The sequence below is a fragment of the Macaca mulatta genome, chromosome 7, assembly GCF_049350105.2.
Source record: "Macaca mulatta isolate MMU2019108-1 chromosome 7, T2T-MMU8v2.0, whole genome shotgun sequence".
NCBI classification, from domain to species: domain Eukaryota; kingdom Metazoa; phylum Chordata; class Mammalia; order Primates; family Cercopithecidae; genus Macaca; species Macaca mulatta.
The window spans coordinates 144,803,109-144,823,501 of NC_133412.1; the positions used below are offsets into that span (position 1 = coordinate 144,803,109).

Consider the following 20,393-nt stretch of genomic DNA (forward strand, 5'->3'; position numbering starts at 1 on the left):
CAGATTTTAGAGGGATAATAAAATGTATGACCCATATAGTCATATTCCCAATGAGATCTGGGGCAGTACCCCACAATCAGTTATGCAGGGGAAATACGAATATTCACACAAAGATGAATAAATTAAAAGTACTAGTGTCAGTGTCAGCCCCATATCAAGTTTTGCTGCCAAATGTGTTTGCCTAAATTTGGTTTCTACCTTTAAACTTCAGAATTGCAAATAAGAAGTTGTAGACATATGTTGCAGTGGTAGAAATAGAGCAAGACAAACCTGGTTGAGTCCTGGTGATAGTGGAGCTGAGTCACAGAACTGACAGTTTATGATCTTGTGTCTTCTCCCTACTGTACTACTTCCTCTCTCTTCCATTCTCTGATCTCTTTGCTCATCTGTCAAACAGGGGTAATATTTGCCTTGTGGGCTATTGTGAGAGTAAGAATTTAATGTATGTTAAACACTGCACATAGTGCTTGGCATATGGTAGATATTCAATAAATGTTAGCTATTAAAATTTCACCTCTTCTCTTCCCCCTTTTATTAGATAAAACCTTACTGATGTGGTGGTTGTAATGACACTCTGGAAATAGGATAAAGTGATAAGAATTGTCCCAATGTCATTGGAGAATTCAAAGTCCAATTTTTTTTTTGGAGACAGTTTTGCTCTGTTGTCCAGGCTGGAGTATGTGGCACAGTCATGACTCACTGCAGCATCGATCTCCCAGGCTCAAATGATCCTCCCATCTCAGCCTCCCGAGTAGCTGGGACTACAAGTGTGCACCACCACACCTGGCTATTTTTTGTATATTTTGTAGAGATAGGATTTTGTCATGTTGCCCAGGCTTGTCTTGAACTCCTAGGTTCAAGTGATCTGCCCCCATCAGCTTCCCAAAGTGCTGGGATTACAGGCATTAGCCACTGTGCCCAGCCCAAAGTATACATTTTTATGTTGAAAACTCATTGCTTGTTAAATGATCAGTAACAGCTTAAAATTTGTTTGCAAAATGACAGAACTTTTCAATGATGAATAAATGTTTTGATTAATGTTATATGTAAATCTCTTAATCCTTCATTTTAACTGCATTTGAGGAAGAAATATTTGCCGTGAGCTGATTTGCCATTATGAGGCCTCTTTTAAAGTTTCTCTGCAGACACTCATCCTTTAGAAAACTATTTGAAAGAGAAGTTGCTCTAAGTGCAGTATTGATGATAGTAGTGCTGTAACAAAGACATAAGCAAGGTTTATAATTTAATATATTGGGAAAAGGGTATTGGGAGATAAGTCTTTTCTAATTTTACAAAAAAATACTGCAAAAATATTAGTGGACCTTTTAGTGCAAAACAGTTTATTTTAAAATATGTTTTATAAAGTAGACCTCTGCTTTTAAATTTGTAAAGGCCTCGCTTTTAAAAGGGGGGACACCATAAAAAAAGAATTGCCTTTAGTTATCAGGATTTTTTAAAATAACCTCATTTTGTACTTTGTAATTGATTAACAGAAGTTTCCTATAGTACCAACAGATCTGTTCTAATGATGCATGATCTTTAAATACAGGAAATTTTCATTTATTTCTCTGGCCTTTTCTCAATTCATGGAGTTTATAGATACTTGCTCCACTTTATTTTTGGATCAAAGATGGAAAACACAGAAGGATTTCAAGAGAAGAAAGATGTTAACTATTTTCTGGGCATGTGCCCTTTAGGACCTTTTAGCATTTGAGTGGGACAGAGTGGATCTGCCTATATTTATATGCATTGTATTACCTGCCTTCACAGCTGAACTACCAGCAGAAAGTAGGCATCATGTACTGCAAAGCTGGACAGAGCACTGAAGAAGAGATGTACAACAACGAGTCAGCTGGCCCAGCCTTTGAAGAATTCCTCCAACTATTGGGAGAGCGAGTTCGGCTCAAAGGATTTGAGAAGTATCGAGCACAGCTTGATACCAAAAGTAAGAAATACTTACACCCTCCTCATAGGCTTATTTTCCTCCTGTTGTGCTGTTGTGCATCTGCTAAATTATCCGTAAAACAACATTGCCATTTATTGCAGAAAACTGCTGGTGATGGGTGAGAGAAAGCCAGAGAGGGAGGATGTAGCACCAGAACAGTTGAAGATCATAACCAAAGTAGCTAGAATTAGACTCTAAAAAATATAGTGTTGTCAGAGGTGTGTGGATGAAGTGGGGCAGTGACACAGATCATGCAGAATTCCTCCTGGATATCATTGTGTAAATTTCATTACATTTAGCCAAATGTTAGGGTGATTAAAAACTCCGGAAACTTACAACCATCTGAGTGTAAGACTGGAATTTTTGACTTCCATTAATTCATTTCATAGTCTTCATGTTTATATATGTAGTCAACCTTTGTTTTTGTTTCTTTGTATTGTTTTTATATCTAGGATTTTTGTTTGTTTCTATTATTATTATTCACAGTCTACTTAATCTCTGAGAAAATGGCTTTTTAGCTTTGGTATTAGTTTAGCTCATAAAATGTGTTGATTAAAAGCATGATAATGAAACATTCTGTTTAACTATGGTGCATGAACCTGAAAGGTTGTCCATGCCCAGTCCCCATGTTGTCAGTAAAATAGTTAACATTCTCAAATGCCTGTTTTGGTTAGCTGGGACTAACCAAAGAGTGTTTTGACTTTTGCTATGTGTCTGTGTGAAAGCAGTTTTAAATTTTATCTTTAAATTCATCCATAGACACCTGTGACCTGTTTTTCTTTGAGAGGGTCTTTGGATTAGCACATCTGTATTGCAGTCTATAGTAATCTCTCTGATTTTCTGTACAGGAAATTAAATAAGGAGTTGAGTCATGAAAACAGAAAAGCATTCATAAACTCCACTGCAGGGAAGAATTTCCTGTTGCCATGGTTTTGCTGTTGCCAACTTGGAAACGACATGCAAGAGAGACTATTAAAACCCATAAATAGCCTAGCTGCTTAAATATTATTTTAACATTCTATACTCTGCTTGCAACTGCATAAAGATGTTAAATTTCAATATGCCCTTAAACTCTTTTTATCCAGGTATTCTGATATTCACCCTGTACAGCTCATTCATGTTGCCCCCATTTGTTGTGCTATGTAAATTATCACTACCACAAAGAATTATTGAAAGGATCTGGGAAGAGAATGTGTAATAAGCTCAGTGATACTATAAATGAATGGTCAGATTGGGAGTTGATAAGATTGTGTGTTATCTGTGATGAAGGGTGATGTGAGAAATGTATAGCTAGGGTATCATTAAGCAACATGACTGTAAGTCAGGCAGTGGAAGTAGTAAGGCAGTGGAATACACAAAATAAGCACCTTGTGCACAGTTTGCCCAATTATCCCAACAACTGCAAAGGCTAGAGGGGGATGAGCCTGGATTAGCAAACAGCCTCTTACTGTAGTTTTGGAATTATATAATACATTCAACAGGGAAAGATTCTTTTTCACTGAACTACTCTCCGTTAAGTAGTTCAACTTTATGAGGCATGTCTGACCTTTCAGGGCATATTTCCTGAGAAGGATTCACAGAAAAGTGTCCTTTTCTGCCCTTCTAAAATGACACATTTCCTAAAATGAACGAAAAGTAGGAAAGTATTCCTACTCTGAAGCCCCAAAGAAGACAGTATGCAAAATCATCTCTTTTACTCCAAGCTTATGAATAGGGGCAAAAACTAGAGTCCATTCATCATGCCATTCAAACCTGCATTAAATAATAGCAGACCACCAAAATAGGCAACAGCCAGCCTCTGTACACCTCAGCTGCCTGCTACTGGGCGTGACACTACTAGAGATAAGACTTTGTTCTATGTGCTGTGATGTAATCTCACCATACTTAATCTAACTTTATTTTGTGTCAAGAAACTTTGAATATAATTCTTTTTCTGAAAAAGTGCTTTTCAGAACAAATGTTCAAAGATCATTCCCACTGTAGATGTCACTTGAATCTATGGATTTGTAGTTTTTATCAAATTAAAATACTATTTGCTATTATTTCTTTATTTTTTCTGTGTTACCTCCCGTCTCTCTGAGACTCCAATTACACGTATGTTATGTCACTCACTAGTGTACCACGGGTTAGTGAGACCCTGGTTCTTTTTTTTCCCCCAACCTTTTTTTTCCTTCTGTGCTTCAGTTTGGATAATTTCTATTAATATATCTTAAAGCTCCTTGTGTTTTTCTTTTCTTCCATGGTGTCTTAATTCATTGTTAATCCAATCCAATGAAATTTCCATTTAAGATATTGTATTTCAGGGCCAAAAGTTGCATTTGATAATCTTTTTAAATGTCTTCTATTCTCACCTCATTAGGTTCACACTGTCCTTCAGATCCCTAAACACATTTATAATAGTTGTTTCAGAATGTTCATCTGCTAATTTCATCGCCTCTCTGATTTTCGGTTTCTTTTTTTAATGGGGTTCCTCTGCCTTGGGTTATATTTTACTTCCTCACATGTCTGGTTGTTTTTGATAAGATAATGGATGTTGTAAATGTTTCATTGTTCAGTGTCTTATTTTTGTTATCTTCTTTAAGTGTTGTTTTGTTTTGGCAGGCAGTGAAGTTGCAGAACAGCTTGATTTTTATGAGTCTTATTTTTAAGCTTCGTTAAAGCATACCTAGAGTAGCTTTTACTCTGACTCACTTAACCCTACTACTAAGGCATGACTTTTCTGGCACCTCAGTACTTGAATATTCAATGAAGTGTCTACTGTGGCTGCTCAGAACTCTAATATCTCCCAACCCAGTGTGAACTGTAAAATTATTTGGCTTATAATCCGTTGGTAGTTATTCTTTCCCAAATATTTTGTCTTTGCTTGACTTTTGGAATTTATGCATATGTAGCTTACTGTCCAACTCAAGACTCAAAGGGACCGCTATTCAGGTTTCTGAACCTTTCATCTGATATTTCTTTCTCTTTGGTATTCTGCCTAGCAAATATCAGCCACCACAGACTTCCTGAACTCTAGTCTGTCTTGGCTTCCCCCTTCAGTACCCTACTCTGTGTCACTGTCCCACAAGTACCTCAAGGTAGAAAGCCCAGGGGTCATAGGGCTTATCTTCTGCATTCTTTTTTCTCAAGGATCACTACCCAAGGCTGCCTATTGTCCAGTGTCTGCAAATAGTTGTTTGAGGTATTATATCGTTTTTTCTAGTTATTCACAATGGCATGGTGAGTGCCGTATCAAGCACTTTGTTATGGCTGGAAGCAGAAGTCCCAGATACTTTTGATATTTATGCCGTCTCATTTAATTCCTACAAACCTGCTAGATACCAGTTATCCCCACTTTACAGAATTGGCTTCTTTAGATTAAGTAACATGCCCATGGTTAGATAGCTAGCAAGCATTAGGGAAGTAGAACAGATCCCAGTAGTGTGGTTAATTAAGTGTTCAGGGAAAGTATAAATGTGGAATGAAACACAGCAAAGCCCCAAGACCGACCTTTACCCTACGTCTTCCTCCCTCTTAAGTCCTTGAACTAACAGTACTCAAACCAGTTCATGAGATAGCTCTACTTCATGCATTATCATCATATTCATTCCTCAGTATTTTTGTAAAGGAGGACGAGGCTCAGGGAAGGAAGAGGTAATGAACTATTGAACCATTTCTTCTTTTTCCCAGTTATCTGTACAGAGACCATCTCTGCATTTCAGAAATAAGGATTTGTAGCAAACAAGCAAGCTACAAATAAATATGTCACAGGCTGGAACAATTCTGCAATGAAGAAATTTTTAATAGGGGATTTTTCCTTCTTTTTTGTTTGTTTCTTCGGATGGTATAACCTAGATAACTGCCATTCCCTCACACTATAATAAATACAATAAACTTCCCACCAAGCAGTTTGTTACTTGAAAGCTGGAGACCATCCTCATTTTTAGCTGTGTATGTGGGTTATTTAGGGAAATTATTTCCTGACTGAGGTTTGTTTGTCAAGTCAGTAAACAGGAGACTTAGAAGCCCTCTGTAAAAGCTTTCCTTCAAAGCCCTGCCTTCATTAATTTGCTGCAATGTTAGTGGCTGCTGTCTCCTCCATTTTTCAGCAGTGTTACAAATGCAGTTGAGGTTCAGGATCTCAGAAGAGATGTAAGACTTTTCATAAAGAAAGATTTGGAGGCAGATCATGTGATTGTCAAGGTGACCTATATAATGCCTGAATTTACTTATTAAGTTTTAAAGTTCTATACAAACATGAAGTAGCATTATTCTTTCATCCTTCTTCTACAAGCGCATTGTCCCTTTAGAGTTGCTCAATACGCTCTTCAACCAGATAAAAAAGCATCATTTTTTTTCATTTTCCTGATAGTCATTCTCTTAAAACTTCCATAGTTTCAAGGTTTCATGGTCACTAAAAATATTATAATAAGAACATTGTATGCTTTATTCCTTAGTAATATAGTAAACAGTCTTGTTTTTAAAAAACTACAGATTCAGGAGGACATTTGCAGGTTCGTTACAGGGGTATACTGTACAATGCTGGGGTTTGGGCTTCTAGTGAATCTATTACCCAAATAGTGAGCATAGTACCCAGTAGGTGGAGATTTTGAGGTGGAGTAGGGTTTTCCAACCCCTCCTCTCAACCTTCCTCCCCACTTTTGGACTCCCCAATGTCTGTTGTTTTCATCTTTATGTTCATGTGTACCCATTGTTTAGCTCCTGCTTGTAATTGAAAACATGCAGTATTTGACTTTCTGTTTCTGCATTAATTCACTTAGGACAGTGGCCTCCAGCTGTATCTATGTTGTTACCAGGGAGATGGTGATGTTCTTCTTTATGGTTGTGTACTATTCCATGATGTGTTTGTACCAGATTTCCTTTATCCAGTCTACCATTGATAGACACGTAGGTTGATTCCATGCCTTTGCTGTTGTGAACAGTGCTGCAGTAAACAAATTAGTGCAGGTGCCATTTGATAAAATCCCTTTGAGTAGATACCCAGTAGTGAGACTGCCGGGTCGAATGGTAGTTCTATTGTTAGTTTTTGAGAAATCTCCACACTGTTTTCCATAGTGGCTATATTAATTTACATTCCCACGAACAGTGTATGTATATTTTTTCTTTTCTCAAAATCCTTGCCAACATCTGTTATTTTTTGACTTTTGAATGATAGCCATTCTGTCTGATATCAGGTGGTATCTCATTGTGGTTTTAATGTGCATTTCTCCAGTGATTAGTGATGTTGAGCATTTTTTCATGTTTATTGGCTGCGTGTATGTCTTCTTTTGAGAAGTGTCTATTCATGCTCTTTACCCACTTTTTAATGGGGTTATTTGTTTTTTTTCTTGTTGATTTGTTTTAAGTTTCTTAGAAATTCTGGATATTAGTCTTTTGTTGGGTGTATGGCTTGCAAATATTTTCTCCCACTCTGTAGGTTGTCTGTTTACTCTGTTAATTATTTCTTTATAGCAAACATTCTTTTTGCATTCTTTCTGGTAAAGTTTAGTGTCTCTATGATGTGCATAGTAATTTCAGGATTTTGGAATTCTTTTCTTCTTGGAAAGAAAAGTTTCATTATTTTAGCCCTAGTGTCATCTCTGAAACTTCTGAAACTATTCCCAAACTGTTGAAAATTATCAGCAAAACTCTATAAATCTAAAAGACCTCAGAAAAAAGCTGGTCAGATAGCATACACTGTGTGAAATGAGACATGCAGAGGACAGAGAGAAGGGGCTAGAAGTAGAAAAACAAATGATCTTCAGTGTTTTCTTCCCCAGCAGTTTTCCACTCTGGCAGTAATCCTTTTAGAACTAGACAGGCATATAAAGCACAATGTAATAAATGAATACCAATGACAATCTTTTTTTTCTGGTTCATTAATTTTGCTTAAAATTGACTTGAAATGCATGTATAAGTACACGTCAGTGGTGACACATTCACTTTAAAGTTTTAAAATGTACTAATTCATTCTATACGTATTTATAGAAAGGGTTCTTGACAATAGATAAGTTATCGATGCTCCAGACCTTAAATAGTTCAGTTGAATCCTTTGTTGTAGTAATACGCAGTTTTTTTTGTGGTGATGGTCATTAATAATTAGAAGATATTTTCTTGGATATTTATGTTGTTAACCTAGTTTTCCAATTTTTGAAAAGTAGTCTTTGCTTTGTTCTATTTTTGACTATTTTTAAGCCTTCACGTTTTATGTCAGCTTCAAAATTAGATTCTAGAACAAGCTCAAACTTGAAACTTAGAGCTCTGGAATGTCTTTAGAAAGCTGTCTGCAAGCCATAGTTGTAGTCTATTCTTAGAGCAGTACCTGACGGCAGTGGAGTTACTGCATTAGAGCTACCTGGGAGTGTCTGTGAAGAATAGATTCCCCTGTGAGGCCCCATACCCACTGAGGAGTGTTTTGGGGGGTGAGCCCTGAGAATCTGCCTTTTAATTTAGCTCCGCAGCTGATGCTGTGCATATTAAGTTTTGAGAACTACTGTTGCCTTTTGGTATATGTCAGAGAGTTTGTCTGAGAGCATCATTCTCTAAAATGCCGTCAAGTGTTTTGGACCTCAAAAAATAGGGTCAAGGCTGGGCATGGTGGCTCACGCCTGTAATCCCAGCATTTTGGGAGGCCACGGTGGGTGGATCACAAGGTCAGGAGATCGAGACCATCCTGGCCAACATGGTGAAACCCCATCTCTACTAAAAATACAAAAATTAGCCAGGCATGGTGGCATGCGCCTATAGTCCCAGCTACTCAGGAGGCTGAGGCAGGAGAATCACTGGAACCCAGGAGATGGAGGCTGCAGTGAGCCAAGATCGCACCACTGCATTCCAGCCTGGGCAACAGAGCGAGACTCTGTCTAAAACAAAACAAAACAAAACAAAACAAAACAAAATGGGTTGATAGAGAGTTGTTTACTTACAGTGAATGTACTTCTGTTCCTTTTGCAACCACTAAGTCCAGTCTGAACACATATTCCCTTTACGTTGGGAGGTTAATAACTTTTTCTGCAGCTTCCAGTATTTGTGGGAACACTGATTCTGAAACTTTGTTAAGATTAAGGCAGTAGAGGTTTTTTTTTCTTAAGGAAAGTGAGAATACAATGTGCTTAAGTCTTAAAAAAAACTGTTAGACATTGCTGTATCACCTTTGTTCTTCAGTGTTAATGGTCTTGTTAAATTATTGTCTTTTTTTTTTTTTTTTTTAAGAACAAGTCTCTTGCTTGAATTGGAAGTATTAGAAAAATGTTTCTTAACTTGATGTGTGGACAGAATTCAGGGGTCTGTGAACTTGGATGGGAAATAATTTTTTCTTTACTTTCACTGACCCCAAGTTGAAATTTAGCATTTCTGTTAATTATGGCCATAGGCAGTAAACCACAGTAATTCGTTTACCTGTGATTTCATTGCCAATAGAAAGCACAGATATTTTCATATTATATTATTTGTTGTTGCAGATATTTCAAGAGTGTGTTCATCATGTCTTCAGCATTATAGTAGATACTAGACCAACTGCTACATCTTGTTATATAAATCTTGTGCATTCATATTTAAAATTATTTGATACTGTGTGCTTCAGTATAATTTCTTTTGAACTCTTACGTTTTTTATTTTATACTTTTACAAATATTATTCTGAGAAGGGATCTGATCCATAGGCTTCACTAAACTGCCAAAGAGGATCGGGTACAAAAGGAAAAAAAATAGGAAGAACACCTGTCTTGTCTAGAATCTTTTCATCCTAAATCATTTTCTTTTTTCTTTTTTTTTTTTTTGAGATATTTCTCTTAAAAAATTATTTTTCCTGTTATAGTCATCTCATCATTATATTTTTTTTAACTGTAGCTGACTCCACTGGAACCCATTCTCTGTACACAACATACAAAGATTATGAAATTATGTTCCATGTTTCTACCATGCTGCCATACACACCCAACAACAAGCAACAGGTAAGAGATCCTCCTGTTATCTGTGTTTTCACCCTTGTTTCATTTCCTCTAGAAGCCTAAGTGGCAAGTTTGTAAAATCTTAAACCAGAATTTAGTGTTGCACCTGTCACAGCAGCGGGAAGCTTTGTGCTTTGTGGAAGTAAGGAATAGCAAATGAGCTGAAAACAAATGAAGAGACCCAAATTTTAGGTTAACAGCCAGCTGGATGCCTTTGTGAATTAATCATTTGCTTTTCACCCATGGGGATTGAGGTTTTCATGAAATCCGAAGAACAAGTTGAAATCATTGGTAATTACGTGACTCTGCAGGGTTGCAAAGAGCATCCATGAGAGAGTGAAGTTTCATCTCAAGAGGCCAGTGCACAGAGTAGGAAAGTACTGATGTTTCATTATAGATTTCAAAGGAGATATAGAATACTAACTTGGAAAAAAGTCAAATGTCAACAGAAATATATTCTTCCTTACCACGTTCATTGGGAGATAGCAAGGAACATAAATAACAATTGCGTATGTGCACATCGTACGCAGAGCTTCTCTTAAAATGTTCTAAAAGCTCAATGCCCAATTACTAAAGTGTAAGTGAGGTAGGAAAATGTGGAAACTAAGAGGTGACAGACTGTTACAGAGCAAACTGGAAACTGGCAGTATTGTTTTAGGGAATGTGTAGTAGTTGATTTTTAAAAATATTTTAAAATAAATAATAGCAAATTGAAATGTAAAAGAACCAGAGAGCTAACACACTCTTTTTTAAAAGCTATTACAAACTTGAGCAGTTCAGTTTTACTTCTGACCTTCAAATGGATATGGATTTTTGTTTTTGTCAGTTGTTGTGCTAACAGAGCACAGGCCAGCTGCAGAATGAATCACATCCTCTTTTACAGAAGTTAACCAAACACTGATCTAATCTAACACTTTATCACTTTAGGTTTGATTAAATCACAAATCTGGGTAACAAAGTTTTGCCTTTCATGATTGCCAGTGTAATAAAAAAATGGGGAGCAAAGCAATGAATCAGCTATAAATGTGAAGTAAACCTGTTTTAAGATAAACTCCCTGATCTGGACTTTGTTGATAATTTGTTTTATGCAAATCCCAGATTTTAGCTCTCTTTGAAAGAAAAGCACCGTGCTAAGAAAGGCATAATAAACTTATTATTCTGACCAGTCAGTAGATGAAAAATTTAAGAACATTAGCAAAATGATCATTAAAGAGAGCATAAAGACTTATTCTGCCTGATCACTTAGAAGAGAAAGATGAGATTTATAAGGGTAAAAAATTTAGTAACAAGATTGGATTATTTGTAACTAAATGAGTTGAAGTGGTAGGCAGAGAAAGTTGGCATTTAAATGACAGCTTTCTAAATTATTTAATTTTGGAGTCTAATCAAGGCAAAAATGTTACAGTCCTAAATCATAATGAGAAAGAAATTGGTACTGCAACATATCAAGAAATTTTCACTCTCTAGCCAAAAAATTTATTTTCTTCTATATAGACTACTTTATGCTTGGGGAAAAGAAAAAAAAAACAGGGAAAATGTATCTTAAAAATTTTTTTTGCAAGCATTTTTAATATAAATATTATTTTTCATTATATGTAGCATAAGATGGAAAAATGGATTTGTTTCTATTTGGGTCCTTTATTAAGACGTTTATTTTTATATGTCGAGCCATATTTTGAAGAAAGAATAACACTGCAGAAAATGACATAATCTGTGCAGGAATGGCATAACATGTAGATAAATAGTATTTGTTTTTGGTATGTCCAAGATCCTGAGTAGATTAATAATCTTTAATTATTGATATGTTCTGTAGAGCAATCAATACACACCAGCCTTTATTTTCATAACATCTGATTGTATATCATATTTAGAAATGAACTCAGAAATAAACCGCTTCATTAGAAGACAATTTGGGATGCTTTCAAATTCCTAAGGTTAAAAGTACATTTCCTGAACATTCTAACTGCCAATTCTCAACCCTAATCTAAAAGGCTATTGTTTCTCCCAGTTGGCAGCCAATACTAGATCACTGATTTTACTGGTGTGCAATTTGTATGCCTTAATGTCACTAGAGAATATTTTTTTGAATACAAGTTTTATAAGTACAAGCTTATGTCTAATAGGTAGTTTATGTAAATGTCACACTTAGTTGTTTTTCTTTTTTAAAAGCCTCCATATAATAAGTATGAGAAACACAAATTTTATTCTGTTTTTCTTTACACTATTGAATTAACTGCTGAAAGACACTGACCTGGGATGATCTGGGGTGCCTGAGTTTGAAAGCCACCCATCCAGCACCCACTGAATGGGAAACAGAGGGTGTCCCTAAGCAGCTTTCATTGCAATTAAAGAAGCTGTTTAAACCTGAAATTTACCTGCTTTTAATTGTTGCAACATTCTGGAATATTATTCTTTTCTGCATGCCCAGCTTGTGACACAAAACATATATCAGAAAACACCTTAGCCACATTTTCTTTCAATGAAGTCAATTAAACCAGAACATAAATTACATTGTAATTATTTCAGCCATTCTCATCTCTAAAAATCTTCCCTATGGCACTTGTTTTTCTTATGTGAAAATGGAACAAAACTGTTGTTATAGAAACTGAGGATTTGGAGATGTTGGGACCTGGCATAATATGCCAGATATTGGGTAGATCTATTTGAATGGCTGTATCTTTTATGCAAATTTCAAAATATTCGTTTCCATGTTCTTCCTTAGAGGGAATAAGGCAGGCTAAAACATTGACAGTACCTGTGTAGATTACCTACCTTAACGTGTACTGATTAGTAATGAATGTTTTAATATATAAGGGAATTGGGGCGGCGGGGAAAGCAAACTATTGTCATTTATGTTGGTTGCTTATTTTTTCTTGTAGCTCCTGAGGAAGCGGCACATTGGAAATGATATTGTAACAATTGTTTTCCAAGAGCCTGGAGCACAGCCATTCAGCCCAAAAAATATCCGATCCCACTTCCAGCATGTTTTCGTCATCGTTAGGGTGCACAATCCCTGCTCTGACAGTGTCTGTTATAGGTGTGTATGGGTGTCACAGCAGGGGCGCTATGGATGTTGGCTGGTTATCACACAGAGGCCCCATTCAGCTCTGCATTCTGAGGTGGCAATGGAAAGTCTATTACTATTTCTTTTTGTCTTAAAACTGTGCATGCGGATGGCTGAATTCACATGATGATGTAATTCGGTGGCATTGACATTACCCAAGCATGTTGGTTAGACACCTGCCGTTTCCATTTGCACCTCCTCCTTAGGTGATGTCCTTCATCCATACCATCTGGTCACCAACTAACTAATTACTCATATTGCTAATTATATATTTCTTTTGGCATGGCAAGAGCAGAGAAGAAGGATTGTAATAAATAGGGAAGAGAAGTTAATTTTTTGAAAAGCACTGTTATTAAAGAAGCCTAAATCCTTGCCTCTGACTTACTTGATTCACATTAGCACTCTGACTACAAGCTTAGAAGCGCTTCTATACTTTATTCAGCATTATTGAAATTGTTTCAGTGTCACTTGTTGACGCAGTCACATGAGTATCAGAATTCAGGCCTCTATCTGTGGAGACCTTTCTTTGTAAGAATACTGGAGAGTTAGGAGTTGAAGGGGATAGGGACCTGTGATGCTAGCTTGATATGGGTGTAGTGCCAGAATGTGTAAGGGTAACGTTCTGGCATTTGTAAGATGTTTTTAATGTGCATCAGTTCCTTTCAAAATATGGACATTTAGCATATCTTTCCATCCCTAAAATGTTGTCTGCACAGAAAGTGACCAGTGCAGATTGACAGTTGGTGAGATCCACAATTGTCTATCTTTAGGGGTAAGGCAAATTAATTCTAGGAGTAGAGTAAGTGTAGCTTAGAGAAAAAAAACAAGTAGAGGTTGTGTTGGTCTCCTGCTGGCTGTCACCATCCTTGCACGTATCCTAATAACTGCATTGGTTGAGCTCTTCTTACAAGCCCCACACTATTCTAGACATCTTACGTGCATGTCCCATTTAATCTTTAAAACCCATCAGGTAGGTACTGCTTTTATCTCCATTTTCAGATGATGAAATTTAAGCCAGGTCACTTGCCTTGGGTTAGCTGGCTAGTGTTGAGCAGAATTAGACAGGAATGCAGTCAGTTTGATTCTAGAGCCCAGTCTCTTAACCATGCTGCTATGCCACCTCTCTCACATGCTGGGAAAGCTGGGTTTTCCACTCCGAGCTCCCAACACAGAGGCTGTTCCAGAACTTCTCAGGTGCTGAGCCTAGGAGAACACCCAAGACCAGGGAAGTCTGTAGTTTCCTAGGATTGGGGCAGAAACCCCAACCATGAAGACCTAGATCTGAAACCTCTTATCAAGGAAATAGTGTCTGAAAGCTGCTCTGGTTAGTTGTAGAATGAAAGCACAGAACAATTGACTATAATTGGGATGGATAACTATTTGCATTTAGAAAATACTCAATTAAAACATGCTGTACACTCGATTCATGCAAAGGATTTCATACCACTTGACAGGTAGAAAGTTAAGCCCATTTTGAATGGGCACTCCAAAGTTTGGGGAGTGGAAAGCTATGCAGTTTCTTTTAAAGAGAGTTTCTTCTTTTCAAGCCTTTGTCTAAATCAGTACCGTCCAATGGGACTATAATGCAAGGTACATATTAATTTTACATTTTCTAATAGCCAGATTTTTTAAAAAGTGCCAAGATATAGATGAAATTAATGTTGACACTGTTTTTGACCCATTTATACATTTTATTTACTCAATATATCTAAATATTATTTCAACATTAATTAACATGTGATTTCAGCATTTAACAATTATTGTGACATCTCACATGTTTTTTGGACTAAGTCGTTGTAACCTGAAGTACATTTTAGACTTACCGCGTATCTCAATTAGGATGCTAAATTTTCATTGGTGATACTTGATGTATTATTTAGATTTCATAAAATTTACAATTGAAAAGGTAGATTTAATATACCCAGATTCTTCCAAATGTACTTTTTAAAATCTTTAAAATAACAGAATTAAGTATCAGTTTTTAAATCATATATTAATTAAAATGTAATGTAATTTGATATTCCTTGGTCCCACTAGCCACATTTCAAGTGCTCAATAGCCACAGCTGGCCAGTGGCCACCATAATGAACCGCACGAGTCTAAACAGACTGCTGAGGGAGGTGTGTTCGCCTTCTTCAGTGCTCTGTTTTTTTATTTTTATCATCCCTCCCCTGAAAATTATGATTTTTGCTTTCTCTCTCTTATTTTTAATCTGTTGCCTGGAGAGCCCATCTTTTGAACCCCATCGTGTAACGCGAGGAGTCTTTGCAGGGAGTGGGGTACTGAACATCCCTGCTTAAGACATGTGGGCAGGTCTGGAATTTCCTAGTTACCAGGCTTGTTTGAAGGCCCAGCACACAGCTTTGAAGAGAATTTTGGCCTGTTTATCAATCCAAGAAAACATATCAGTTTGTAACATCACTGAAAGAAATCACAAGAGATTATAGAGTAGTGACCTTTGCGTGTTGTAAACTTTAAAGATCAATAATTTTTTGCCATCCTTGTCAAAAGACCGGCAGGCACACTTCCTCAGGTATGTGATGGGTGATGTCAGGAAGTGTTTGAAGGCACAGAATAAACAGGGCACCTTTCTTCTAGCCTTTAATGTTGGGGGAGGGGATAAGGACAAGCTTATTTTCTCATGAAAATAAATGTTATTATGAGGTACAATGGGAAATATCAATTTTCAGTTAAAACATGAGTCTTCAAAGAATTTTTACACCCGTGAGTTTTTCTCAAACTCCAGCCACTCCCCAAACTGCTGGGGATATGAATTTATAGGCCTGTTTTATTAGGGTGGTTTGGTGGAAAAACTTATACATGGGTTGATTTATACTTTAAATCTAATTTAATTTTATCCCTAAGTGGCCAGGCGCGGTGGCTCACGCCTGTAATCCCAGCACTTTGGGAGGCTAAGGCAGGCGGATCATGAGGTCAGGAGATCGAGACCATCCTAGCTAACACAGTGAAACCCCATCTCTACTAAAAATGCAAAAAATTAGCCGGGCGTGGCGGCGGGCACCTGTAGTCCCAGCTACTTGGGAGGCTGAGGCAGGAGAATGGTGTGAACCCGGGAGGCGGAGCTTGCAGTGAGCCGAGATCACGCCACTGCACTCCAGCCTGGGTGACAGAGCGAGACTCCGTCTCAAAAAAAAAAAAAAAAAAATTTATCCTTAAGTGATATAGCTAGAGTAACTCAAATGCTTTTAAAACATTTTTTTATTTTTGTGGGTACATAGTAGGTGTATATATTTTTGGGTTACATGAGATATTTTTATATGGGCGTGGAATGCATAATAATCACACCAGGGTAAATGGGGTGTCCATCACCCTAAGCATTTATCCTTTGTGTTACAAGCAATCCAGTTATACTCTTTTAGTTATTTTTAAATGTGCGATTAAATTATTTTTAACTATAGTCACCCTGTTGTGCTAGCAAATACTAGGTCATGTTCATTCTTTCTAACTATTTTTTGTACCCCAAGTGCTTTTTAGCATTTAAAACCTCTTGGTCCCAACTTTCTCCACCATGAACACACATATTTATTTACTTACGCCTACCTGGTATCTGAACTGCGGAAAGGGGAAAGTTTCCTTGAAAGAGTGTTCTGCAGTAATAGTGCAGAGAGGTGTGGGGTCATTACAGGCTGAAGTTATATGGGTATTTATGAGAAGATGGGATTTGATGTGTGTGTTAAAGCATAACTGGATGGAATTCAGCGGGAAAAAGAGAAACCATTCTAGGAGTGGTCAGTGGAAAGGACAGAAGCCTAGTGATGGGAAGGAGGATGGAAAGTACGATAAAAAGGCTACTAATGCAGGAAGGATGACCAGGCAGTGGAGGCCCCCAGAATGCTAGGCCATCAATTCAACACTACGTAAGTAGAATTCTAGGAAAAATTATCCAGTGTTACTATGCCAGGTAATTTGTACACAGAAAAATAAATTTGGAGACTGTCATTATCCATTTATTTTTCATTAGTTCTTTATCCAGCCTTTAGCATATATGTGCTAGACACTACTCTAGACCCTGGGATATAACAGGAGAACAAAGAGAGAAAAATCCCTATAGTGGATCTAGAGATGAGATCTCAAAATAATGTGGTATTATACTTCCATGGGACTAGAAAACTTATATAGGAGTAACTGACTAATTCAGACTAATTCTAGAGGCCAGTTAATGTGAGTCATCATGTAGCCAAGAACTCAGAAATCAGTCACTAAGTCTGCTTACTAAAGCTTATCCCATAACTGATAAGAGAGCCCTCCAGTCTCTACTGTTTTATTTGTATTGTTGCAGTGACCTTAATTGTCTGATCCCAGTTGATAGAGAAGATTAGAAGCAACAAAATAAAAAAGATGAAGGAGCTGTTAATAGCAAGTATATACTGGAAACAAATATTTGTTTATTGATAGAGGAGATGCTGAGAAACTGTTCACATTAAAGATACGAATTCAATAAGCATAGCAATCTGGGGTCGTTTGATTTTGAGGCAAACAACCAAATATATTAGTTCCTACTTATCTGTCGGGGATATATTCCAAGAACCCCAGAGGATGCCCGAAACCACGGATAGTGCCTAACCCTATATTTACTATGTTTTTTCCTATATGATAATGTTTACTTTATAAATTAGGCACAGTAATATATTAACAGTAATTAATAAAATATAGCAGTTATAACAATATACTTTAATAATAGTTATATGAATGTGGTCTCTCTCTCAAAATACTTTGTTATACTATACCATGGCTAACTGAAACCACAAAAAGTGAAACCATAGATAAGGGGCAACTATTGTGTGCTTCAGTTACTCCTGAGGGCTTCACTGTGGAAACACAGTATAAAATAATACCATTTTTCAACAACTAATGACTTAATGGATTTAAGCATCGATCATCAAAGGATGCAAATACCATAAAAAGAGACAAATATGTGCCTCATAATGGAAGAATACAACCTCACCTATGCATTATTTTTGCCACCCCCTAAAAAAAATTAAATCTGAATCTGATCAAGCTGCCAGACAAGCCAATTTATAGGAAATACAAAAGACAGAGGAACATGTTTGTAGTTGACAAAATTCAGACCCTGAATAACTCGGCAGACAAAAAGCCCAATTTCTTCAACAAGTAAGTTGCAAGAAATAGTGAGAAAGTGGAGGGGAATCTATAGAATAAAATATTTTTTAAAGCTAAATTAATTGCAATGTGTGGATCCTATTTGGATCCCAATTTAGACAAAAAGACTATAAAGAAAATCTTAGGACATCCTAAACAATTGTAAATTGGAACATTGACACTCTAGTTGATGAAATAAAATAGTTGTTATTCATTTTAAAACTAGAATAGTAATAAGTAGTCATAACAGTGACCCTGATTCTTCAAAGCAAATGTTAAATTGTGGTCAGAGGTATGTTTAGGAAGTTAGAAATATGTGTTACTCCTCTCAGAGAGGTTTCCATACCCGGTAATTGAAATGTAATAACTGTTGAAAGGAATAAGTGTGATATAGTACAAAAAGCACTTGGAATTAGACCAAATTGTTAAACAGTGCATTGGGAAGTTGCTTGACCTCCACTTAAAATCCTATAAGTAAAATGTCTAGCATAGGCAGAGAGGAAGTGTGATGCATGCCCATTAAATGTCTGTGTTCATCCTCTTTCCTCTCTTTAAAAAAAAACATGGATTTGCAAGCTTCAGCTGAGAAGAAGAAAAACCTCAGTAGGTCAAGTGATAGAAATTTCTTTAAGGAGGTCTATTTCAAGCCTCAATTAATCAGCATCCCTATTGTCCACTGCAGCTGACCTTTCTAAAACAATAATCTGATTATGTCATTCATTGTGCTTAAAAGCATTTAGAGAAAAGTTCAGACTTGCAGGCATAGCTTACTGCATGGGGGCGTCAGGTCTGGCCTCCTGTCTCTCAGTCTCATCTACCAGTCTGCACCCCATGCCTACCTCACTCCTTTGGAGCTACTGACCACTCCCCAGAACAGCGTGCTCTGCCCCTCTGCTCTGTACATGCTGCTCCTCTCACACACTCCCCTTTCCCTGCTTCATCTGATGAATTCCTGCTTTTCTTTTTTCTGAGAAGGCTCCCTGGACCTCCCAGGACTAAAATGCCTTTCCTAAGTGCTACCCATAGCACCCTGTACTAGACTCAAATCACTGGCTGTGGCTCCCACCAGACTTTGAGTTTCTGGAGGGCTGAGCCCAGGACATCCTCAGCCTTGATCCTCAGCTTAAGCAAAGTGACTAGCGCATAGTAGGTACTCAGTGACTGGTGGATCAATACTGTTAGAAATCAAGAGAATGATTGGCATATATTTGATCTTTCCTGTCCTTTGCCCAGATCTGCTTTCTTGGAAGCTGCCCTGGCCAGTAATCTGATCCAGGCTCCAAGAAGAGGAAACTTCCCTCTCTCATTTGATGTTTTCTGTGTCACTTTCCTTTTAAATTTTGGGCTGGGGATTGTTGATTATTGCTGTTTTTCCATTGTGCTTTCAGAGTTCAAATATCTTATATTTCTCAATTTTTATCCACTAAACTTCTGTTCAGACATCTTTGAAACAGGCCGGGTGTGGTGGCTCACGCCTGTAATCCTAGCACTTTGGGAGGCTGAGGCAGGCAGATCACGAGGTCAGGAGATTGAGACCATCCTGGCTAACACAGTGAAACCCTGTCTCTATTAAAAATACAAAAAATTAGCCAGGTGATGTGGCGGGTGCCTGTAGTCCCAGCTACTGGGGAAGCTGAGGCAGGAGAATTGGTTGAACCCGGGAGGCAGAAGTTTCAGTGAGCCAAGATCGCGCCACTGCACTCCAGCCTGGATAACAGAATGAGACTCCATCTCAAAAAAAAAAAAAAAGAAGTAGTAGTAGTCTTCGGAACATTTTCATGTGTCAGCTTGAAGTTGGCTTTGGGTGTCAAGACTTGTTACTTCATCCAAGCTCTTTGATGCCAACCAGTGTTACATGGCCTATATCAACTAGAAATAGCCTCATCATCTCTTTGGCCATGTAACTCATGTGGATGGTCCCTTTTAGCAGGCACCTCAGGAGTAGAAGGTTTCAAAGCACTTCCTCAGAGGGAGTAAGTGTGGGCTTGTCGTGGAGCACTCTCTTGGCTGTCCAGAAGCTTACATTCCAATCCTGGCTCTCTCTAACAAATCTGGCAAATCCTTTTACTTCTCTGTATCTGTTTCCTGGAGAAGTGAAGAATTTGTACCAGCTGCTCAACCGGAGGTTCAGGAAGATGTCAAACCACAGAATACAAACAAGACACCTTCCTGGTTGCTCAATGTACCCAAAGATTTTGGAGTGAGAAGATATTTTTATATGAAAATGAACACAAATGTTTTTCAGTAGAATGTAAAATCAAGGTGAATTTTCAAATGAAACCCAAGATTTTATTGAAAGAATTTGAGGAACATTGAGTTCTCTAAGTTCCCTTCCT

The 20,393-nt window shown here is 37.4% G+C and overlaps 1 protein-coding gene across 39 annotated transcripts in view; it reads left to right on the forward strand.

The window, feature by feature from the left end:
• Positions 1-20,393, forward strand: part of SIPA1L1 (signal induced proliferation associated 1 like 1) — a 409,230-nt gene that overhangs the window by 322,349 nt on the left and 66,488 nt on the right. For all 39 annotated transcript variants that reach the window (XM_077937707.1, XM_077937717.1, XM_077937723.1 and 36 more), the window contains 3 exon segments: positions 1,771-1,945; positions 9,772-9,875; positions 12,752-12,909. In XM_077937707.1, the coding sequence (XP_077793833.1) occupies positions 1,771-1,945; positions 9,772-9,875; positions 12,752-12,909 (437 nt within the window).